We start from the raw sequence: 26,157 nt of genomic DNA, 5'->3' as shown, positions 1-26,157 counted from the left end.
AACAAGAATACAGCAGTAAAAACATAATTTCATTTTACGTGATTACTTGTACAATGTACTTATCTTTAATTATGAATAAAACTATCACCTAAACTGTATTAAAGACGTATAAATCATTTCAAAACAACTCGTTCACAATATTACCTTGAGTAGTGTTGGTTCCAAGTATAAATCCTAAAAGCAGTAAAAATAAAATTTTATTGAAACTATTAAAATGTGAAATGATAAACAAGTAAAAGTATACTTGCAATATTGATTTAGGAAGCTAAATCATTCTTGAAGATTTAACTCTGTAAATGAACTTAAAAAGACAGAACATTTGTGCCCAATGTATAGAAAAAGCTTATGACAGTACATGTACTAAATAGTGAACGATATTCATATAGTAACTTGCGACATACAAAACGTTACTTCAATATATGATACTAATACTTAATTATATTACTCTTGTCAAAAACGTGCATATAAGTAACATTTAAACCTACAGAATGAAAACAAAACAGAAACCTACCAGATGAATACGTTGCTTGGCAAAGTAAAAACAGAAGCACTAGTTTAGTACTGATCCCCATTTTTTGCGTGGTTCTGATGAAAAGCATCAGACACAAGGTAGTAACTTTTCCATATGTCGACCGTCTTAAATATCAGGGATAACATAATCAAAATGTCATGATGATTTCGTTGTTATAAATCCATTTGTTTGTTTAAGGAGGGTCTATTAAGCTAAATATCTAGCACAGACAGATAACCTGTTTACAAAGGCATGTAGAGGGAATAGTTCGGTAACCGACGTGGAGCAAATTTTAAGGTTTTACCTGATCTTGTGAATTGTCAAATACGATATAGGGACTACAATTTCTTAAATAAAACATTGTAATTAATTACGTAAAATGATCCAACCATTCAAACATTCGAGTTTATGTAAACAATATCATCCATTTATCACACTATAAATACATTTCTCACTGTTAACTGAGATTAGAAGGATAAATCATGGAGATGACACGACATCAATATTATCAGAAAGTACTTGTTGTTTTTCATATATTCGTGGAGTGGGTCCTACGGTTTAAGTTAGTCGAGCTAGACACTCTCTGACTATGATATCATTTCAGATTGATTATCTCAATTATGCAATGCTGAAAAAAACAATACGCTTGTGATCAACTTACTTTTTCATATTAAATAAATATTTTTTACGTCAACGTCAGTGTTAGGTAAATCAAAGAAAAGGTGCAGCCGTTGGCAATTTGACACACGCTTGTGACTTCGCGGAGACAGGAAACCTGTTTAACTATTAGGTGCCAAATTGAATCCCTTCTTATGCCTGGTTTGAATTGCTGTTTGTTTTATCATCTTTTATGACGTCAAATGGAAACCAGTACAATGTATATGCATTTTGCTAATACATATTCAATGCGCTATTGGACAAACAGTAAGCTATATTACCCACAAACAAGTTCAGATACTTCATTAACCAAAATGTTAAAGTATCGTTTGAAAGACAATGTCAGTTGTATAATATCAAGAAAGGTTAAAATGCAGATTATATATATTCCAAAATATTTTTGACAGTCAGACTAATACTTGTTTAGATAAAAGCATAAAACGCTATTAGTTACCTATTATTTCTGTGTGTTTTTTTCGTTTGTGTCAGAAAGACTTTAAATTTTATCTTCACTTCTCAAAGCGAATTCGCAACGACCTGTTGGAAACTCATAGTATTTTCTCAAACTGCCAATAGCTAATGAATGGTGATGCATATTATGTATCGTTAAATGTTCCTTTATACACTATAAAAAAGTGCTTATATTTGACGCATAAATTCATAAATTTTAACTATATGAAAATGCGTAATTGCGTTTTACCTGTGCAATTTTATTTTTCCACTATTTGTTTATAAGGTATGTCTTAAATGTTTCATTATATCTTTATCGTCACGTAGCTCTCAATTAGAGACTACAGTCATATTGTGCTTATGAATTTGAATTAGTTTTGATTCTATATCATTATTTTCTGATGTGCCGCTGGTCTCAATTATTAGTTCACTATTAGTTGACAGACGTGTTGAATTGTTTACATTCATTTTCGCTAGTCTGTCAAAACGTTTAACTTAGACAGTTTATTGAGTATAGAGTTTCAGTGCCTTATCTAATATATTTGTGTTGATTTGTCATTGTAAATGCTTCTCAATTAAATATTGTGTTCTAATGTAACGTTATACCGTTATAGAGCTCGTATGTCCCACTTGAGATACGTAATATTATTATCAATTGGATATAACTTGCTATTAGAATTTCGATCATAACTCCGGCAACTTGTATTCTATTCGCTTTTTACGACCTTATGTTTTTCATTTGTTTTCCTGAAAGTATACATATAGTAACAAGCTATATACAAATAAATGAGGCTTCTTGCTATCATGCACTAACGTATTTCAGCTGCTTTTATAAAAGGTATGCTATTCTTCGTGAAAAGCAGGAGCTTTTGCTTAAGGCAAAATTCAGGAATTACTATTTAGAGAATCGAGCATTGGTTGAAATTATGTTCAATTCGAAATTGTTTGCGTACACTTGACCTAACTAAAGCTGAAATGGCTTTCCGGGTTTTCCCCCTTCCAAAAAAGGTGGTAAAACAAAAGCAGCAGCACCAGCAACAACAACAAAAACAACAACAACAACAACAACATTTCATATCTAAACGTTTTGCTTTTAAGGATAACGACTTTTTATTTCTCAATATCTGTTACAAGGCTTTGTATAATTATGATCATGAATGCAACTGCGGGAACTACGGACACAAGCTCAGTAGGCAAAGAGTAAAGCCTGACAATTTCTAAAGGCTCTAGGATAAAGGTCAAATAATAGAGAGACATAAGCATAGTTTTGAAATATGTTTGAATGCTTGCAGTGAATTGTGTTAGAAACACAATAATACGCTAATACGCTAATTTAATGTTACATAAGATAGTTGCTTGTTTTCAGTAATATATTTGATACATAGATGATGATGTGCCCCAATATTTGTGTTAAGTGTTTCATCCGTAAAAATAGCAACGAAAAGGTGTATTTGTATCAAATTATACTTGTTGTGTTCATTAGATTTTAAAATCAGTTATGTAAGCTGAGATAATACAGAACTTATATTATATAAGTGATGTACAACTTGTTGAAAAAGCACATATTTGTCGTAGCTCAGTGATTTTCCTTAATGATACTACTTAATTGTTGTAACGTCTCAGTTTTAAACCTGATAAGAAGGCTGACTACGAAGGTTTTTAATCGAAAACTTGAAAAGTTTTCATAAGGTACTCTGAATTGTATTCCTTCGCCTGCGGATATAGTTGGGATATATAAGCATAGAAGTACTTGGGATTTACCTATTCTTTTATCATTATTTGTTTTATTCTTAAGTTTACTCAAGTAAAAGCATACTTTGATACAATTATCCACTTAAGTCCTCACTTTATTCGGGATCGTTGGGATAAGTGTGAGGTTTTTCACACAAACTAGTTTAAACACCCCAGTAAACTTACATTTTACTGACCGTTCCAAGGCGGTAAATAACAATCCTTAATAAACACCCCTAGCTTTATATATCAAATATGTTATGTGTTCTGTGTTTCTGGTTTCTGGATGTTGGTTTTTCTGTTTTGTGTCAATGACATTGACCCTGTGCCATGGAACAGTGAAATTGATTGCAAAGTTCATCTTAATGTTTTAACTTTCGACTACTGGACTTTTTTCTGTAGTAAGTCGAAACAAAATATACGTTTACCTGCATGCGAAATGTTCCTGTGGCGGAGGATGTGTAGCCATCTCGGTTGTCAACATACGGCTTATAATAGAGGTTCAACTTATTGTACTCATCGAGGTGTATGTTGCACCCTACATATTCCACATTACCTCCACGTACTTTCGCAATGGTGGCAGTGACAAGGTTAGGTTAAGCAACGATATACGACCAGTGAGCACACCTGTAGGGATGTGAAAACCGTGAAAAATATCATATTGTTATTTCACTGTATCGTTCTGCGGATTACCGCTCCTTTTTTGAAAATGTAAAATTTGTTTTGGTGTTTTATAATTTTTCTACGCTAATGTGTTTTTGTTAAGGAGAGTAACCGCGTGGTGTTTTATACTATATATCGATCGGATTAGCATTGGTTTTAATAAATTCAATCAAATTAGCGGCTTTCGTTATAAACTCTTTGGCTAGAAGTTTGGAAATTTAATATTTGTTTTACTATATATGTGTTTTTACCTTACTGGAGGTCATTTATATCGTCTCATACACTAAAGTATCATAAAATGAATCAATAATTATGCAATAAAACATGTGTATCTGATACTTATGCTATAATATTGCGTTTTAAGTGAGTCGTTTTGGATTGAAGTTGGCATGATGAACAATGACTCAATTAAGTACTATTTGATTCGAGTTCACAATTAAAGTGAACATAATTTGACTTTATATTCACGATGCTGAAGAAGACACGTTCACTTAACAAGAACATGGTCCATTGTTTGGTCCAAAATGATGTATCAACGTGATTTTGGCCAAATTCTGACAAACAACTGTTTCGAAATAGCATTTGAACACTGGTCCGTATAGACCATAAATAGGTAAGAATAACCAAATAACCTGATAATTAAGTTTATAACCTTAATTTCTATTTTCTTTTACAGCATAACCCGGGATTATAAAAACATCTGAATGACCAAAAATGTACTCTGAATATACAGTTGTCCTTTCATTTCAGTAAATATATGTCATTGCATTTACTGTGATAATTCAAACGAAATTATTAAAGTAAAGAAATTTTAATGTATTTGGAGTCTGATATTTGATCAAACCAGTGTAAAACATCATGTTTTAAACATCCAAAATCAATCCTAATGAATGTCTAAATACAGTTGCAATTGATGTTAAAGTGATTCAGGTAGATTTACATAAGTCGATTCAAACTTTTTCCTAAAAGCAACGTTATTTCTCTATTATTATCTTCATAATTAAAACCTGTTTTAATTATATCTAAAAACATCGTCCCATAAGTTTGACTTCCCAGCTGTAGTTCTAGGGAGCAGACGGGTCGGATCTCTTTAAGATCGGAGAGACATTTGCAAGTTTTTGATTTTAAGTGAAGTATAATTACGTTATCAACTTTGAAAAGAGCAACGATATGGGAAGCGCAAGAGAATCAGGACCTTCTTTAAGGAGTTTCGGTCTGATCATTACCGGGCCTCACGATTTAGATGGGTTTATCCATATTGGTGTCTTTGGCGTCTTGTGGGGAGATGAAAATTGATAACAGGTTGCAATCTGCACGAGGGAATTAAGCAAGAAGAAAATAGTGTTCGTCGTAAACGGTGGATTGCTGACAGAAGTACGCGTTCATGTGATTTACCTTTTCTAAGTCATTTTAAAAAAGGTGTTTTATCTGCGATACATTAGCACATTTCAAATTCGTATGGACCCCCTATTAGCAAAATTAGCGGGATATTAACAACTTAAAGTTTACTAACATGCACTGTTTCTTTGCAATAAAAATGTAGTCTAAAATGTGGATTACATTTACCATTCACTAGAAATGCTTAATGATTGAGACAAGAATACTCATAGAAAGCAACAACACATGGACAGCTCATATTCAAAGCCTACTATATGGTAACGAAACTCTTGCATAGCGGGTACACAACAGCCACGCATTAAGTACGGAACACCTTTACAAGGGACACACATCCACAACACAGCGGGTACGAACAACTGCACTGGGGTTGTACAACAGAACCACAGCGAGTACAAAACGCCTGCACAGGAGGCACACAACAAAACCACATCGAGTACGAACACCTGCACAGGAGGTACACAACAAAACAACAGCGAGTACGAACACCTGCACAGGAGGTACACAACAAAACCACAGCGAGTACGAACACCTTCACAGGGGTACACAACAAAACCACAGCGAGTACGAACATCTGCACAGGGGTACACAACAAAACCACAGCGGATACAAACACCTGTACAGGGGGTACACAACAAAACCACAGCGGATACGAACACCTGCACAGGGGGTACACAACAAAACCACAGCTGATACGAACATCTGCACAGGGGGTACACAACAAAACCTCAGCGGGTACGAACATCTGCACAGGGGGTACACAACCAAACCACAGCGGATATGAAACACCTGCACAGGGGATACACAACAAAACCACAGCGAGTACGAACACCTGCACAGGGGGTACACAACAAAACCACAGCGGATACGAACACCTGCACAGGGGGTACACAACAAAACCACAGCGGATACGAACACCTACACATGGGGTACACAACCAAACCACAGCGGGTATGAACACCTGCACAGAGAATACACAACAAAACTAGAGCAGATACGAACACTTGCACAGGGGGAACACAACAAAACCACAGCGGGTACGAACATCTGCACAGAGAATACACAACAAACTATAGCGGGTACGAACACTTGCACAGGGGGTACACAACAAAACCACAGCGGATATGAAACACCTGCACAGGGGGTACACAACAAAACCACAGCGGATATGAAACACCTGCCCAGTGGGTACACAACAAAACCACAGCGGGAACGAACACCTGCACAGGGGGTACGCAGCAAAACCACAGCGGATATGAAACACCTGCAGAAGGGGTACACAACAAAACTATAGCGGGTACGAACACCTGCACCGGGTGTACACAACAAAACCACAGCGGATATGAAACACCTGCACAGGGGGTACACAACAAAACCACAGCGGATATGAAACACCTGCACAGGGGGTTTACAACAAAACAACAGCGGATACGAAACACCATCGGGTACACAAAAAGTACACAGACGGTAAGATACAACGTCTGTTATCAGGGTCCGTACCAAATCACACTGACTTCTCACGAATATCGGAAGAAGAATATGTTCAAAATGTATATAACTCTTAAGTTGAATTATTAACAAACGTACTGAAAACATGGTGTTCGAATAAAGCCAAGAATATGTTGCACACACGGAAAATGAACGAAATGTTTTACGTTTGCTAAATATAATAATGAGCCTAATCAATATATTTATATTGTTACTTTGAAAGCTTTATGCTTACAGACATTTTCGTTGTGATGATTCCTAAATGGGTAAAACGCATAGAGTCTAGCATATTCTTCCTTTGAAATGAATATTTTAACCTAGAATAATGCAATTTCGAATTTGTAAATGACCTCTAAATTCTCTTAAGTTATTTAGCAAAATAATTAAATGATCGCTATTGCAGATGATAAGACCTAATCATCTAGAGCACTCAATGGCAAAAAAACCAAATGATCTTTATGTTAGGATTGTAATCCTCATTGCGAAGCTGTTTGGTAAAGTGGAATCAACATAACACAAGACTTTTACACGACATGTTTAATCTGCGTTATCTCTCTTAATTGTGTTTGTTTGCAGTTTGCTTCAAGGTTGAACGCAGTCCCAATTCAACGAATTTGACGAATCTGAATATTCTATGTGGTTGGCAGCCACTATCATGATGAGCAGCCCCGTGGGCTTGGTGCTAGCAGCCTTCAGCTCTTCCATTGAACAGACGAGTGGCTTCAGGTGAGACTGACGGGAGTTCCCGTGCTCCTTTAAGGGGTGCGCCATCTACAGTCGACAAATTCTACAACTTTCCTATGAAGCTATACATGAATAATCAACCAATTAGATTAAGTTTAAGTTTATTGAGAAACTTTAGTGTTGAGAAATTATAAAGCACTAAGTCCTTAATCTGCTTTGCGTTTATTTTTTCCCCAACAAACCATTTCCGAATGTCGATTAGTGTTTCGTCGGGGTGGTTTATAACGAATGATATGTGAATAATGAAATTCGCCCAAGCCTTTGCTTGAATCATGGGGGTTTGACATTGTTGTAGTGAATGTTACTGCTTCTGAAAACACAAATCATTGTACTAATGAGTCCATGTCTGCAACTTCGAAACGCATATGTTTCTTTCAAATAAAATGTTCAATATTTTCATAGGTGCTCGTATTTTATTTCTAAACGTGATCAGTATTTACTCAACCCTATGTACGAAATATCTTGATGGTCATACATAGAGGTACCCAAATGCAAGACAAAATCAACATGCGAACAGTTTCAGTTTTGCTTTTATTAGAATGATTTGTATTATGGCACACTACTTCATCTATATACAGCATATATTCATCAACACTCATTACACACAATGGGGAAGACTTTACTAATGTTGTTAGAACTTGTGTCCAACCCATTTGCTTTTTGTATACTCTATATCGTATTTGTAAAAACCGATCATGTTGAAAGAAAAAAGGCAATAAAATATGTTTAAATCATTACACAAAATAATCATTTCATCAAAATTTACATTCGCTAGTAAATGAAACATTTACAATGTAATCCTGATATTTAATGTTTACTAGAGTTATATAAAACGGAACATCCGTTCATATCAATTGAATACTTATCTAAACTGATTTGAAATGACATCGCAATTACCGCGCATTTAATGATTTATGACAAAGTTCTATTTATTCCAATTATCATGTCATAAACCATATGTAAGAAGTTCGGTGGTATTTATAGAAAACACATAATTATTTTGCTGAAAAATATTCCGAACGTTGTAAAAAATACATTCATAAAGACTGGTATATAAAACGAAATTAGTAAACACTCAAAACTGGTTTCTGGATAGATACAATGTTCTTTTTATTTTCCGCATTACTACTAGTTCTGGCATATTTATAGTATAAAGCTTACGCGCAGCTTTGATTTCAAGCACTATATAAAACACGTCCCGTCCATAATACTTTCACAACTGGTCTGGACGAATGAGCACTGCAGAAAAAGAGGTTGCTTTTGAATCATAAATAGACTCTCTGTAACTACAACCACCAACGCTGATCAGATTGTATACATTCAGACGAAATATACCTGTGGCGGAGGATGTGTAACCATCTTTATCATCACCGTGCGGATCATGGTAGAGGTATAACTTATTGTCCCCATTCAGTTGTATGAAACACGGTACATAATCCACACTAAGTGTCCAGTATTTCCCAATGGTGGCAGTGACAAGGTAGAGTCCCGGGACACGGCAGGTGAACACACCAGTAGCGCTGTTGTAGTCGTTGCCTTCATTCAGGATCACGGATGGGAATCTGATAGAGTCAGATCCATAAGGTGCATATCCGGTCGCCGTAAATGCCGATGAGCCTAAAAGATGGGAACGATATATTTAACAAAATTCTAACACTCAATGTCCTAATAAGTCAAACTTTATTTTCAGTCATGCCTAACTAAAAGAAGAATTGAAGTCAATTATAAATAGCAATAACAATGTAAATGGTATTAAATAGATACATGTTATGAATCGGAAATACACACATGTTATGTCTGCGCATGTTTGAAACTGTGTTGGGTCACCAGAACAGCTGTCATTAATCAGGGAAGTCATCGGATTCTGACATGACCTTGACCTCTTCTGTAGACCTGTTCCACAGGTAACGCTACATGAACTCCAAGCCGACCAAGAGGTCCAACCCACTAAAATCACAAAATCAAACATTTATACACAGTACTGCAGTGTTCTGGCATGAAAACGACCCTCCTTCTTATTTTACTCTGGTGTTTAGTACCAATTGACCAAAACATACACACTTTTGCATGTACTCCCCGGACATTAATAACGTATATAATGTCTGATATAGGAATTTAACTAGCAAAAGTTGTATGCCAATAATTGTGCTATTATTTTTAAATTCGCCAGGGCCGGATATCTTGTAAAACACTGAAACCCGTTAAAATGACTAATCCAATTGAATGTGAATCCATAATACAATGAAAACTACAGGGACAAGTTCGGTAGTCGAAAAAAGAACTAAATCAAAGACGCCGCAAATGTTTTTGATACATGCCAAAAAGGGAACTGATGCAGTTCACCTGCATTCCAAGTGTGATGTACCTGGATACAAGCATTCTTCAGTTTTTCAGCCCAAGGTCACCTCGACCTTGATTTTTGACCAACTGACGACAAAATAGTTAGGGTGCTGTTAATGTTTGAGCGACCTTTACAAATTCGAGGATTTTCTGCTTATGCGTTTTTCAGTTATTGATAGGAATTTGTGTATTTTCTGTCACTACGCCCTTTAACCTACTGTCCGCCAAATCAATAGGGTTCATCTGCAGGTCATGACCAGCCTGCCGTCTAAGTTGGTGGTCCCTGGGCCTTAGCGTTCAATACAAACGATTGAGTGATTATTTCAATTTTAGGACGACAAGACAAATCAGAAGAAAATCGCGAAAATATGGTAAAACATCGCTCAATAAACGTTTTAAACAAAAGATATTTCGATCGTAAAGTTAAAAATCGCTCAGACGTTTATATAATTATTATGTTGAATATATCGGTTTAGTTTATATTAATTTATTTAAACAAGAAAAGTTAGCATTGCATGCATTTGCAACACCGTCGGTTATTTTTAAAGTAGTTGATATAAAGTCGTTTCAATTCATTTATAAGAGTTAAACCGCATTTAAGTGCATTCTTGTAAACAACGAAAGTTTTCCCCATCGGATAATGCAATTAATGCTTCTTTTACAAACATAACGTTATGACTTAGATTCATAGAAAACATGTTTATCAATAATATCAATCATATGCTGCCGATTGCTATTGTTTCAACTTTCACTTAAGTGTTGTACTATATCATAAGCATATTATGCAGATTATTTTAATTACTTGAGTACCAATATGTAGGATGGTATCAACTTTTCAAATTCACATCTTCCAAAAAGCCATACCGGTACATGATGAAGACGAACATATCTGGATTTCTTCAACGTTCCCAGGGCACTTATTGTTAATGATAGAAGCTGACGGGTTCTGACACGACCTTGACTTCTGCCTTTGACCTATTCCACATGTAACGCTACAAGAACTCCAATCGGACCACGAGGTCCAACCCACTGAAATCATAAAACAAACTTAACTTAAATGTAGACGAACCTGTTTAGCTCTCGGATGACTTATCTTCTTTGGCACTGAATCATAGATAACGTTACCATATGCTCAACAAATCAGACCACGTAACTAATAAAATGATGAAAAACACATAATGCTTTGCTGATTGTCCATGGAATTAGTAGACTAGCTTCAACATACATTTATTCTATGAAATTGATTACCCATAGTTGTACATCACTTCGAAAGGTTTCGCTCCTGGTGTAAATATTGAACTTTTAATATAAAATAGGAAATGAAATCGTAATTAATATTGCAAATCAATTCCTACATAATGATGCATGTTAACTCATTTCAAAACATATCCCATTGATATGTATGATATGGTGATTTCTTTCTGTCGAAGCCTAAAATAATGCACACCTTTAAATTAATGGTTAGCAAAGCCTTTAATATTTTTTCATAAATTTTTATATATATTCATATGTAAGTGTAAATTGTTTGTATTTGTTGATTGCATTTGCCCAAATTGCTACAGACGAGAAAATATTTTTAGTGCACATCCTTTTAATTAGGTTAGTTAACATGACCATTCGCTCATAGTTGGTTTATAATACGATACCAAATTGAATCTAGCAAAATGACAGAAACAGTAAAATTTATCAATACAAATACAAATAAAAAAACAAGTGTTTGGTCCTGATTCATGTCCAACAACCTCATCCGAATCTTCAGAGGTATGTACCATACTTGAACATACTGATATGCATTGTACACATTGCAGTTCTACAATGGTATAAACTCTGACCTGGACACTGAATGTCGATACATAGCCGGTTGTCACCACTATCCCCGAAGCAGTGGTTGACGTCCTTGGATGGCAAAGAGTTGTCACAGGTACGTTCTCGTCGTTCCATTCCTATTCCACAGGTAGAGCTACAGGAGCCCCATAATGACCATTCGCTCCAACCTCCGTCAACTTCAATAATATGCATGCAGTTCAACAAAAATCAATATCTTTGTTCAATCTAAACTACATTTTTAATTTACCATAGAAACACAATGTTCGAACAGACAAGTATGATATACAGGTTCTTTAGATACGACAAATGGCAATAAAATAATTCTTAACCTGTTACTACCTGGACATTGATTCACCACGCATGAGGTCGTCTGCTCTTTGTCTCCCTGGCATTCGTCTCCGTCATGGTCTAGCGCTCTGCTGTCACATGTCCTATCACGTGTCATCGTTCCGTTACCGCATGTGACGTCACACTGACCCCAGGAACCCCACAGTGACCAGCTGCCGTCAACTGAAAAGTAAAACTTTATGAAATAGTTTTATCGTCTGGAATGGTCAGCTTTCAGATACTATGTAAAGGAACAACGTTTAAGAGGGATTTTGGTGTTGTTGAGGTCAGATACATGAAAAGTTGCTTAGAATCAATTAATTCCAGCTGCTGATGGTGATAAGTTGAAAGCTAGTAAGCAAGTAAAAGCTAGTCAAATTGATCGCACGATTAGTTCAAAGTTTAAAAATGGAGGTGAGTGAAGCGGCTCATGGCATGTTCGGTCTCTCGTATTTTTTTCAATTGTTGCATGTTTTGGAACATTGAGACATTGAATACCTATTTTAAAGTTACCACAATGTACTCACATGGACAATACTCGTGAATGACGCATTCTTCTGTAGCTGTTTCATTTCCAATGCAGATGCTATCATTTAAAGGCGGATTTACATCACATTTCCTATTTCTACTTCTGCTTCCCGTGTCACATGACTGAGAACAGTCGGACCATGCAGACCAGTCACTCCAGAAACTATGAACTGAATAGAGAAATATAACACTATTTAACAACAGTGGAGAATACCAGGTCCAGTGACTTCTCCGCGACATGCCTGAAAACAGACACACCATGACGAACATGCCCTACATGAACTGTGAACTAGATAGGGAAATGGAACCGTGATGGCAAGGCAGGGGCTGTGACATCTTCTTCTGCTCCTCCAAATACGACCATCCCGACCAGTCACTAAATATACTGTGAACAAGATAGAGGAATAGAACAATATTATTTTATACAACATCGTCAAAATTAAATGCGATTTATTCGACTGTTAATTTGGAATACGAGACGCGGAATAAAACATCTGATAGTTGTTATTCACTTCAGTCTGCTATAGTGACACAAGTTTAATGCCCAAAACATAATTGACGACACTATTTATTTGACGTCTGCTTCAATATGATTTCGATGTCATTTCCATACAATTTAAACGTTTTCATTAATATGAAGTTTCGAATATGATAAGTGGTGGCATTGGTTTTTTTTGTAGGAACTGTTACATTTTTTACACATATTTTACAGAAGTGGTTACACAATAACTAAAACAACCTTTGAGGTGCGTGTTGCAATGTAAAGATGAGTTTGCCTTAATCTATTACGTTAACTTCAATATGAAACTTCAAAATGCTCTGCATTATACAAAGTGTCTATTTTGTATTTTTTTCTGTAACTTTACAGTTAAGAATAAAGTAAATGACAAACTCTTACATATTATAGTGATAAAGTTAGTTTTGTTATATTTGCATTTTTCCCTTTAATCCAAGTTGTCTACCATAGTTTTGGACGTACCTCGTACACAGTCATATACAATTGGCTATTGATATGTACTTGACCGAGTCATTTTAGTAATTTTAGGCCCTAATGTTGTGTCTCCAAAACATGCCTTATATTTGAATCCAAAGTACTCGGTCCGTACCTGTAATTTTCATTGTTATAACGAACAAGTGACAACTGATGTCTCTTAAACCTAGTAATCATAGAAATATAGAACTATCAACATGACTTGGCATATAAAATAACGTTATGTCATATAAACTTCATGTAGACTTCACTTTACGGTGGAAAGGATCACAAGGCACAGGACATTAATCGTTAATGCTTATCAAAAACATCCATGAACAACAGATTTGAACATCGAGAAAATTACTATCCTTGAGTAATCTACGTTTTACTTACGCGCCCTGATGGTGACCATAATACCGTCTTCTATTGTAGATCTCTGCTCATCAATGTTTCCAACAACGTCATTTGCTTTGCCTATTAAGTCATCAACCTTCTTTTCCATCTCAATTGTTTCGTTTTGGACATTTTCCCGTGTTGCATATACGTCTTTAAGTAAATTTGTTTTAAATATTTCAAGACTTTCTGTTTCATTAGCGATATGATGTAGAACACGAGAATTTAAAGTAAACAATGTGTTATTGTGTTCTTGTTTTTCTTCTTCAAAACGCATGATCATGTCAATTTTACCTTCGGAGCTAATATTGCTCAAATATGTTAAAATATCAGAGCGCAACAACCGCCCACTTTCAACTAATGTATTGTTTACCTTTTCCAAAGTAGCCGATATATTGTCAGTGCTGTGTTGCACATGGTCACTAACAGTGTTGACCAAGCTATTAACAGCTGAGGAAGCGTTCGAAAGGAAAACAGCCAAAGTGTCCTTTACAACATAATTTACATCAATCATTTCCTTTTTCTGTTTTGAAAACGAATGCTCATACATTGTGAGCGTACTTTTTATGTCGTTCAGTTCAGATTTTGTATATGATATTCCTTTAGTATGCCAAGTCCTTGGACCGTTACTGTCAATATCCACACTATCGTTATCTGGCGTATTAACAAGTGATTCAAGCTTTAAAACTCTATCAGTTAATGAACCAAATTCTCCTTCTATTGTGTCAATTCTCTGAAACGAGACAATTCCCCGTATCAATAAAGTTATGTAATGGGAAAAAAAAGTAACAACGAAGTATAATGTCAGCAAAACTGCGCATCTAGACAGAAGACTAGAATTGTATAATTTTTACCTACCACATCAACGTAGGACTGCAAAGATTTCACCAGTAGTCTTATCTGACGCTCCAGTCTCCCCACCCTGTCTACCACACATGTTGTGGGCTTCACCATCATAGCAACAGCCCATATACGTAGCCAAATCATTCTGTAAACATTAATTTGAATAAAAACAACAACATTCTTTGAACGTTTTTAATGTAATCTATTCCATATTTTAACTATACTTTAATAGTCTGAACATTTTATTATCATTCCGAAATATAATGCTATTTTAATCATGTTACATTTGAAAAGACGAGCAAGTGGCTCTCTAAGTTAGAAAGAGGATTCGAAGAGAATTACTTGATTCCTCGCTGTGTTAATATTATTATTGATGTGAGTGTGGCATTTGGATTAATATTTCCAACATGAACATCATTATTTTATCATAAATTGTTTGGATTCATCGTCAGATACCAACAGAACATCGTTACGCTCTGCATCGTTGACTACCGTATGAAAATTTCATGAATAACAAATGAGGCGGTTTCCTAGTACCGAATAGGAACCTCTTCGCAATCTATGATAATGAGATTACGTCGTTTGTTCTTTTCTATATTTTGTTAAATTTAGTAACAAAACCCCAGTATGACGTCAATGTTTATATTCTAGTCTGAATAGTAGTAAATTGTAATTATGCGATTTCATTGGAATAAAAGTTTTCTCTCATACCTAATTTACAATCATGAAAAAGACATTTGGTCAACATTTTCTGCCACTACACTCATGTAGTAAACGCAATAAATTTCCACTATCATTCATTTTACAACAACAGCAAAGTTAAATGTCGCTTTGAGTGTACAGTTACATAAAGGGTTCCAGAAGGAACGTTTCGACCCTTATAAAACAGAAATATCACAAGAGCGATGGATGCTCCCAATATGCACATAGACTACGAACAGGCAGACATTGTAATTCAATGTACTGGTAGAAGATAAATTGTTGTAGCATCATTATATACAGGTTTGAAATTTTCAAACCATGACACGATAAGGACAGGACTGAGAAATAGATTGTAAAGTTGATTTCAAGAAATGAAATAAAAGAGCAGCAATTGAAATTCACAAATATCCAAGATAGGGCTCCGAGGAACTCTTATTTTCAATCAGATAAGGGGAGTTTTATTGAAGTCAACTAAACAATAAAGGGTGGGACTATTTTTCTTTGATTATGCACTTCCTCTTATTGCTATCTATCAGAATTTCAAGTTCAATTTTAATCCGTTTAGTATTTTCCAAGATATGGCCCGGACAATTCCCAGTTTTGAAACATATCACGTTAAGGGAATGTAAATAAAAAGCAGGTCATGATTATAGTTTTAGTGCACTGCACCTTTTCTCATTGCCATCTACCTATATTTGAAATTCATCACAACCCTTAAATATTTTCAAAGATATTACCCGGACAATCACCATTCATAAAACTGGTTAAGGGGAGATTACTTAATTAAGGTAGAAAGACCGTGGGCATGATTTCAAACTATGATCAGTTCATATTTTCTTAATGTGTATCGTTTCCGCATTAAAAATCAAATTTTAAAAGAACTGTACCGTCACATAACAATTTTATTCAAACTTGAATTACCCTTATCCCATTTCAGATGTGTTCCATTAAAATTGCTAAATTATTTTTTTTAACACTTGGGAAATAATTTAGTATCATTGTAACAAGAAACATAAATGCTTTCCATATATTTTTTTTATTGATCACATCATCAATAAATATATTCAAGCTGTACTGAAATAGCCATACGGTATTACAATTTTAACATACTGTTTCGACCGCGTTAAAAGCGAAACATCGAAGTTTGAAATCAAGATCAACAAGTCCTACAAGTATTCATGACCTGTTCTTTATTAATTATTAACTTTTACCTTTTTGTGACATAATGCCAAAGCCAAAAAACAAATGGACCGTTCAGTAATAAGATATTAAAAGGAGGTAATATTTATTTCTAGAAAGTTTTAGTTTACTGTTTTGATAACAATAAAATAAAAACTTCTGAATAGAGAATGTTAGCAACTGGAAAAATAAAATAAAAATAAGCTTCTGTATGGAATCGAACCGATACTTGAAACCCTTAGAAGATTTGTAGTCCTGTGCTTAACAACATAGGCTAAACCATTAAAACTGAAGTTTTAAGCGAATGTTTTTCTTCCGGGTGTTTTACCTTAATATATATAATATGATTATGGTGCCTGTGCACTGCTCTTCATCCTATTGCCATCTTTCTTTATACTAAGTCTTATTTTAATTCCAACAGTGATTTTAAAGCTATAGATTGGCCAAGCACCAATTATGTAAATGGTTAAGGGGGGATAACTTAATGAATATGCATGATGTAAATATTGCTCTTTTGCACTGCACTTTCTCTCAATGTAATCTTTCTTTCTTTAAAGTTTTATTGTATTCCCTTCTTTTGTTTTTTTAAGTTATAGCCCGGACAAGCGCCAATTATGAAAATATGGTTAAGGAGAGATACTTAATTAATATGCATGAAAGGATTATGCTTTTTGTGCATGCCACTTCCTCTCATAGTCATTTATCTATATACTAAGCTGTATTTTAATCCCCTCAGCTTTTCTCCGGACAAGAGTGTTACGGACGGAAGGACGAACGGACGGACGAATGGACAAAGCGGCAAACCAGATGCTCTTTCTTCGGGGAGCAAAAAACTTAACGACCATCCACAGTCATAAGTGTATTAATTTGTGAATATAAGCTACATAATGCATTGTGAATTTCACAGGTTTTCATCTTATTATATATGTCAACCATATGGACAAAACAAGGAATAACAAGTCTATGTATACTCTCTTTAAAGGCACTCAGACCAAACAAACTTTAAACGAGAAGCACCCAATAAACAAACCCACACACGCATCATAATATAGTTCTTAACTTTTACTGTTGGAGTCAGTAAACATGAGCTTACTAGGTTTTAAACTAGTTGTTTTACGTTATGTGACCATTAATACAATTATGAAAACTAGGTGCATTCTTGCAAAGCTATGCCACTTGTTACCGAGCCCGGTGTCTGATTTAAAAAAATCAGCTTAGATCTTACTTCTTTTTATGAGAAGAATCTGAGAGTTTTGAATTGACTATAATATTTAAGATTAATTTGCAGACAGAATGCAAGCACACCTACGTATCTAAGGATAGTGATTAGCAAAATCATATTGAATACGGCGCCTGGTTTCCCAGGCAAATAAAAACTTAGTAAACTTAGTAAAAACAGTAGACTTCTATGTTACCTGAGTTGACTTTTTATTATTGTCTCATAGGACTATTGTATATAGAATGAGGGAAATTATTTTCTTGTCAGTGTATTTCCTTGAAACTGGCATCGGGTATGTACGATTAATATAACAATAATTAAGGTTATTGGTTAAATACAGAACTATTTTATTTTAGAGTACATTGAAAAATGCCCACAGTATTCGCAATAAAACAACCGAGATGGTGAGTAATCGGTTTCGACCCATTTTTGTCTATGCTGTACTGTTTTTTTTTGCCTGGAAAATGAATGCATCGTGTTATGTGTTATATGTTTTATTTATGTCGGCATAGAGGTGACACGTATTTTTTTTATCTCGTGACCAAGACTTACTTATTCGTTCGCGAGACTTTTTATGACGTGGTCAACCCTTAGAAAAAGCTATGTCATGGTAGCGAGATAGTAAGTCTTGGCCACAGCATACTAAGTCGTTGGAGTGAATGGGTAAGCCTTGGCCACGACAAATTAATAAAGTCGTGTCTACGTTATATTTAAGTCGTTGGAACTAGATAATAAGTCCACGGAACGATTAAGTCGGTCGTGAGTCATGACCGCGAGATGTAAAAATACTCAAATGTCACTTTACGTACTAGCATAATATTGATTTGAAATATGTGTGAAATTTTAAGCTTGTTTTATAAAAATAAATTTATTATAAATAAACAGACATACCTTGTTAAAACTTCTACGCTTTAACTTTATCCGGTTCAACCGTTTGCACTTTTCACGATGTTTAAGCAAGCAGGCCTCCACGCTTCTAATAGCTGGGATATACCGGCACTATTATATAAGCAGCTATTTCGAGCCTCAACCCACGTATATGTATAAAAAGCATATTTCTTGCACACTGCAGCTGTTCTGCAGACAAAGTTTATCAACAGCAAAACCTTTAGCAGAGCTATCTACAACAAACGTTTTCTCAAGGAATCTCATAATAAATAATGAAAATTAAAATATTCATTTTTGAAATGTTTTGATCACGCAGTTAAATTTATTTCCATTCTGTAAGCAATTACATGTATTATTCACAAAGTATAACTTGACAGTTTCAAAGATTAAGGCACATATGTACAAATACGCGGTTTATGTTTAACACTATATTAATTTTCTGTTCGGGCAGTGTTTCTTGTCCTCAAGTAATGTACCAACCATTGATTTATGATTGATAGAAGAATTTTAAATAATGAAGGAAATATGAGTGTTTTCTTATTTAAATGTACATATCAGAGTTGTAAGAAAAAATAATTTCACCATTTTTTTAACCAAAATAGTTTTACGCATATATAAAATGGTAAAACTTCCATGAAATTTAAACTTTATATTCTTAAGATAGTTCATCAGTGTATTTCACTGAAAATGGTGCTTTACCCAATTCTTGTAAAAGTCAACAATTTTCAGGTTTTGTCATGTATTGTATCGTATTACGTTGTTAAAATGGACGAGGGAGACATATAGCTCTTATCTATTTCGTCCGTGCGATATTAACGTCTTGTTCCTGTGATAGTCCAACCGCCCGAAATGTGTGTGTCATGACTATCTCCGACAGTTGCTCTAGTAACATTTCAAATATTGTGCAATGTTTGCATTGCTGTGATTGATATGGCATTTCAAGCAGACAGTATCAGTTCTTCACTAGGAAGAACATACTGTGATAAATATCTGGACTAGTTCCATTTAGTTCCCGGTATCGTAGACTAAACAATTAGCTCGTCTGCTTAAGAAGTCATAACAATAAAACTCCACACATACCTCGAAATAAACCACATACAGCGAATACCTTAGCCCAATATTCGGAATGGTATTTAAAACTTAAACAATGTTTTTTAAAAAATGTTTTAATCTTCTTTAAAGTATATTTAGTTATGTATTATGTTCAAAAACATTATTGCTCAATATTCAAACAAATAGTTATTTTAAGGCAAACACTGAACATGCGTATTCATTTTAACCAGTGTATATAGTTTTTATGTACATTCTCTACTCTAAAATAATTAAATAGAATTGATCTAATACTTTGGTTGAATTTTAAAGTGTGGTAAAAAGACTAAAACCAAAACTGTTTCGAATGATTTTATATTGCTCAGTGATTAAAAGAATTGAGAATATTGCAACTAATTTAAGTATCTTGTGGCGTAAGAGCATAGGAATGATGCGAGCAACCTCCTGGCAAGCAAAGTTACACAATAAACTGCCCAATACTCTTTGCAATCTCTCTCGAAGAGAATGTGAAGAGCTCTGCCACCACGTGCAGAAATAACTGGATTTCGGTAGTACAAGTTTAATAAAATGAAAACCTTTTTAAATGGAAAAAAAATAAATCTTTTTGAATGACGTCATGTGATTTTAATTATATTCACTAGACATGCTTGGTTGCAGTGACGATTGTTCGACTCATTTTGAATATTGCCTTCGGTAAACAGTCTCAAGCAAATCAACTCTTGTGGTAACTGTAAGCTGATAGATATTTTCAATTACTCATTTATTAAAATCATTTTCAATGAAATCGTTCGCAACATCATAATTAACAATTTCTATCAACTAACGAGTACATGCAACCTTTCAAATGGATAATAAGATAGCAATGTAAAATGTTTGAGTGGTATAGTCATGCGATAAATAATGTTAAAGGATTTGTCAAAATAATCTCATGTATGGATATCTCATAAAATCTGATGCTTTGACAGAGTTATTGCCCTTAAAATGATTCCTTTTTCCTAACGTCACTATCAAAAATATTTCTTTTAAAGCCTTTGAATCAAAGTGAAATAAATAAAACATACATATATCAAGCTAAGGAGCGTAACTCTGCTTTAACACCAGTAACATAATGTTATCAAGGAGGAAAAAACCAGCATTAGAGAAAATTTAATTTATTGCCTTAGAAATAAATTTATTTATGATACTTTCAGGGGACATAACGCATTACGTAGTAAATTATTAGTACCGAGTTTACAATTTTGATAGTATTATTTAACCATCTCATCTTGCGGATAACACAACGCAATAATTTCACAGATAACTTATGCCAACCTGAATTACGCAGTATTTTCATAAGCTTTTTTATCCCACCCTACCTCACCCAATCTATAGGCCAGTGCGTTTTACTTAATATACCTAATAAGGTCCTTTCCATTTTCGCTTAAACGCCATGCCTGTTTGTGTTGATATTCTTTTTCTATTATCTTTTTACTTTCTGCTATAATGTTATCTTACATTTGCTATACTGTTATCTAACCATTTGTCTTACATAATGCATTCTGTATTATTTGATATGTTTTATTGGAGGGCGTTTTATTTACCTCCAACTTTGTTTCGGCCATGTATATTGTTCGTTTGTAACGATATACGTCATTTAATGTGAATAAATGACATTTTTCAATTTCCATCCTGGTTTGTCAATTACTCGAAACAAATGAACTCAACTCATACTTTTAAGAGAGTACTCATAAATATGTTTGCGTTGCTTTAATCCCTACATGTAACTCATACACGAAATACTACAAGGAAAAGCCAAGTAGCAAATAATTAGAATATAAACAGAGGTACAAAGGGAGGGTCTAAACGACACTGACCAAGAGACACAACGTACAAACATCATAAACAGAGCACACGCACACGAAAATAGTTGCATCAATAAATAGTGGGATTAACATCTTGAAAACTTTAGAACGTTAACTGTTTTTGAGGTTGTTTTTTAATCTGACAATGACATTGATTACGTACATGATCCACGTAACGCCCATCTAAACACAATTTGTGAAGTCTCGCCTGACAGATATGTGTCTGAGCGACCAAGATAATTGTGTTAAGTAAACGCTTAATGTAAAAGTGGTATCTTCTAAACCTACAAAATTAATATGAATACGGAAACATAACGATATACTATATTCAAGTACCACTTCTCATATTCAAGAACCCTTTGAACAAGTGCTCACATATTAATGCTGTTTAACTCCTGACCTGACAAGCATGTGAAATATCGTAGAATATATGCGCACTATTTATGAATTATGAACTATGTTATGGAATTATTCACGAAAGCTTGAAATCTCATATGAAAACGTTACATTTTTCGGAAATGATGTCGTTGAATTTGTATCCACGCTCTGTCCCCGATGACGTTTAATGTGGTTGTGAGAGCGGGCTAAGAGTTAAACAAATCGAAACACTATAAACTATATAAACACAAGCATAAGTTTTATTAAAATGATAAATATCTACAAACCACCAGAAGGCATAAAACTATATTTTTAATCAGTATTTACATTATTTTATTTTATTTATTTTAATTTCAACAAGTTTTCCTACAAACACCCTAAAATGTCCAGTTATGCCGTGTGTTTATTAAGCAGTCAAAATACGTAATAATCTTCATGCAATGTTAATATTCTGCACAAACAATTATATACAACTGAATGATTAACAAAGGCTTATACTTCAAAATAATGACAATATTACATGCACATCTAAATGTGTTCGATGAGCTAAAATGATTACCGCAAAGTACGCAGTACCTGTGGTATAGTGTTTCCGAAAAGGTATTAGCCTTCGATGCCAAAATCTTTTCATCCATTATGCTAAACATTAAGAACCATGCAGCCACCACATTCTTTTCTTATTTATGTTAGATACATCATATTCGTTTGAGGCACATTGGACGAGTTTCCCGTAATTAATATATCCTGGAAAGGAAATCATTTCGAAGTGCCAAATATAGTGAAAACATGTGAACAATTCTTGGTTTGATTGACACTGTTCAGTTAACGGTTATGGTAATTTCAACACCGTCAACGCCCATTAGCAACGGTGTCATGTTTATTATTTCTGAAATCTGTTAAGGCTCTTCTTCAATACAAAATGGGTTGGGAAAACAAAACAGTGCAAAACACGCTGGATTACCTCTTTATTCTTTAAGTTTTAAGTATAAACTATTCAATAAACAATGACTAATGGCCTTTTGATTTAATTCATGAATAAGAACGCTTCTGAACATAAGGTGACTGATATATACTTCCTGTTCACAAAAGAGCAAACATCAGTGTGAATGCGCGTTTTCGCGCGCGTGTCTGTGTGCGTGTGTCTTTTAAATTGGAACATAATGCCACCAAACATTCTTGTTTGGATACAAGGAGCAATCAATATGTAATGCCACCTAAATGAGTGAACGAAACAATACATGCATTATGTTTGGTATTAATATTGAAAGAAATGTAAAACTTGATATCTTAAAAGCTAAATGATTTATCAGCATGTGCAAGGTGATGTTTCCTTAATCGGTAAAACGTATAGAGTATACTTTAATGCCTCCTGCCTATAATTATGTAACTTACTTCAGATAGTAACTTTTTAGACGGTTAGACAAACGTCCATACCGATCATTTTATTGACCTTAAAGACAAGAATAACGATGATCTAGAACCCTCAATGGTAAAGGGACGTGATAATCTCAGGATTGATATTCTCTTCACAAAGTTTTTTTTCGTAAGTGTAGAGTATAGATAACTTACTGTAAGTAATGTAAACGATATTCACATTTCAAGTAATCGCCTAACATAAAAAAGTTAAAATTGTGTTTACTTTTTATATTAAGATGTGTTTCGCGCCGTCCAAAATTCAGCAAATATGACGAAAGTGACCAGTCAATATAAGTGTTGGCCTGGATTATGATAAGTGGCCCCGAGAGCGAAGTATTACCCGCCTGCAACCCTTCAATAACACCGACGTGTGGCTTCAGGTGAGCCTGACGAGAGTAGACGTGCTCCTGTAAGACTGCGCCATCTACAGTCGGTCGGTAAAACCTTTCTATGGACCATACATGACAAATGAACCACTGAACGATCTATTTAAAGTTTATTTAGAAAGCAGTTGTGTAAATAAAATATATAAGAGTAAGTCTTTCCTCTGCTTTGTGTTTGATTTCTTTTCCAAAAACCCGTTTCCGAATGTCGATTTGTGTTTCCTTATAAGCCGTTTGGTTTATAACGTCTGATATGTGGAACATGAATAACGCTAAAACCGTTGCTGTGATCATAGGGATATGACTTTGTTGCAGTCACAATTTTTGATACTGGATACTGGATATCAACTTGTATATCTCCCTTCATTGTTCAAAACTTTTATTATTAGAGCGCGTAGTTAAATCCAAAACTTGATCAGTCTTGACATAGCGCTATGAACGATACATATCGATTGCTATACTGGTAGGTACCCAAATCCATCAAAAAGAATTTGCAAACAATTTCGTTTTATTATTTATTACAATGAATTAAACTGGCACAGTACTTTATGCATATCCAAATATTAATCACCACTGAACACAATTCTAATTCGGTAGCTAATGAAACATAAACGAAGTAATTCTAAAATTTCAATGATTGTCCATTTAAATATTTACAAGACTTATACGTCGTTCAAGATGGATCGTCCGTTTAAATCAATTGAATCACAAGTATTTCTATAATTATTTGAAATGACAGCGAAATGAATTTTAAATTTTAAGAGGACAAAGTTTTCCGTTCCTGTTTAATAATCAATTTGTTTATAGAAATGAAGAAAACATAGTTATATTCATTTCATTTTTCTTTGTTTAAGCTCCGTGTATGAATCTCATGCAAAATTATCATTTTGTCGAAACTGTATTAGATTACATTCAAAAAGACTGTACTATGTGACTTTGTAATTTCTCAAAAACTGTGGTTTCAGGATAGACTCTGTGTTCCTTCTATCTTACCTCTTTTAACATTAACATAAGTACGTTTACTTGATAAAACACATATATACATATACTGATAAAGATATAAGAGTTTTACAACTTAAATATGTTTATCAAAAACATCATCAAACTGTATTATGCTGTATGACAGCAATAGCTTATGTCGAATACTGTATATTCACACATGTCAATAACCATATTATATTATTGCAACTGGTCAGGACGAATAAGAACCGCGGAAAAAGAAGTTGCTTGTGAATTATAAATTGCCTCTCTGTGACTACAACCACCAACGCTGATTCGATCGTTGACCTGCAGACGAAACGTTCCTGTGGCAGAGGATGAATAACCATCAAGGTCATCACCGTGCGGATCATGATAGAGGTATAACTTAAAGCCCCCGTTCAGTTGTATGTAGCATGAAACATAATCCACATCAGTTCCAAATCCTTTACCAATGGTGGCAGTGACAAGGTACATCCCCGGTACACGACAGGTGAACACGCCTGTAGTGCTGTTGTAGTCATTGCCTTCATTCAGGAACACGAATGGGAATCTGATGGAGTCTGATCCGTAAGGGCCATATCCCGTCGCCGTAAATGCCGATGAGCCTGTAAGAAGGAAACGATGTATTTTACAAATTCTAACACTCAATACCCTAATAACTCAATCTTTACATCCATGCCAAACAGAAGAATTGTAGTCGAATGTGAATAGCATAAAATTTATATGGTGATAACTAGATGTATGGTATGAATCTGAAATCTATTTCAATAAATTTAATACCCTTAGAACTCCATAACTATGCCAAAACGAAGAATAATAATTTCAAATTAGTAACATTTAAAGATATTTGGCGTTTAGTAGTTGTATGAAATTTATCGATAATACTCACATGCTTTGTCTGTGCATGTTTGAAACTGTGTTGGGTCTCCAGAACAGCTGTCGTTAATCAGGGAAGTCATCGGATTCTGACATGACCTTGATCTCTTCCGTAGGCCAGTTCCACATGTAACGCTACATGAGGTCCAACCCGACCAAGCGGTCCAACCCACTGAAAAGATAAACAGACCGTTAAAACTGATTTTAAATCGGCTGTGTCATTAATGTCCAACCGACTTAAATTCCACAAGCTTTTTTATAATCCCTAATAATCCTCTTCCGGTATAATTAATGCATTTCTTAGGATAAAATGTTTGTTCTTAGTATGTAGCCAGCACAATACATGTGTTGAATGGTGAAATATCTTGTTGTTA

The 26,157-nt window shown here is 34.6% G+C and overlaps 2 protein-coding genes across 2 annotated transcripts; both read right to left on the bottom strand.

Annotated features, from left to right (window-relative positions):
- Positions 1-8,151: 8,151 nt before the first annotated feature.
- LOC128239474 (EMILIN-2-like) lies at positions 8,152-25,893 on the bottom strand. Its single transcript, XM_052956130.1, has 2 exons — positions 25,797-25,893; positions 8,152-9,256 (listed from the first exon to the last, which is right to left on the bottom strand). Exons 1-2 carry the CDS (start codon positions 25,864-25,866, stop codon positions 8,853-8,855), a joined length of 474 nt encoding a protein of 157 aa, XP_052812090.1. The 5' UTR covers positions 25,867-25,893; the 3' UTR covers positions 8,152-8,852.
- LOC128239471 (uncharacterized) lies at positions 9,321-18,967 on the bottom strand. The gene is made up of 8 exons (XM_052956128.1): positions 18,862-18,967; positions 14,886-15,015; positions 14,028-14,760; positions 12,661-12,831; positions 12,146-12,316; positions 11,812-11,982; positions 10,844-11,008; positions 9,321-9,586 (listed from the first exon to the last, which is right to left on the bottom strand). The coding sequence occupies exons 2-8, from the start codon at positions 15,012-15,014 to the stop codon at positions 9,336-9,338; spliced, it is 1,791 nt and encodes a 596-aa protein (XP_052812088.1). The 5' UTR covers position 15,015; positions 18,862-18,967; the 3' UTR covers positions 9,321-9,335.
- Positions 25,894-26,157: the final 264 nt, after the last annotated feature.

This window comes from Mya arenaria, chromosome 6 (genome assembly GCF_026914265.1).
Source record: "Mya arenaria isolate MELC-2E11 chromosome 6, ASM2691426v1".
Classification (NCBI taxonomy): Eukaryota; Metazoa; Mollusca; class Bivalvia; order Myida; family Myidae; genus Mya; species Mya arenaria.
Note: the sequence above shows the minus strand (reverse complement) of the source record. Positions and strands in the feature narration are given on the sequence as shown.

Bases quoted from the DNA above. Each gene is read 5' to 3' on its own strand.
- LOC128239471 (XM_052956128.1), bottom strand. From the start codon at position 15,014: ATGATTTGGCTACGTATATGGGCTGTTGCTATGATGGTGAAGCCCACA. The intron at 11,983-12,145 runs GTAGTAACAGGT...ATATTATTGAAG, and splicing joins CGTGGTGAATCAATGTCCAG to TTGACGGAGGTTGGAGCGAA. The intron at 9,587-10,843 runs GTATGGCTTTTT...TTGTGATTTTAG, and splicing joins TTCGTCTTCATCATGTACCG to TGGGTTGGACCTCTTGGTCG.
- LOC128239474 (XM_052956130.1), bottom strand. From the start codon at position 25,866: ATGACTTCCCTGATTAACGACAGCTGTTCTGGAGACCCAACACAGTTT. The intron at 9,257-25,796 runs GTGAGTATTATC...CCCATCTTTTAG, and splicing joins AACATGCACAGACAAAGCAT to GCTCATCGGCATTTACGGCG.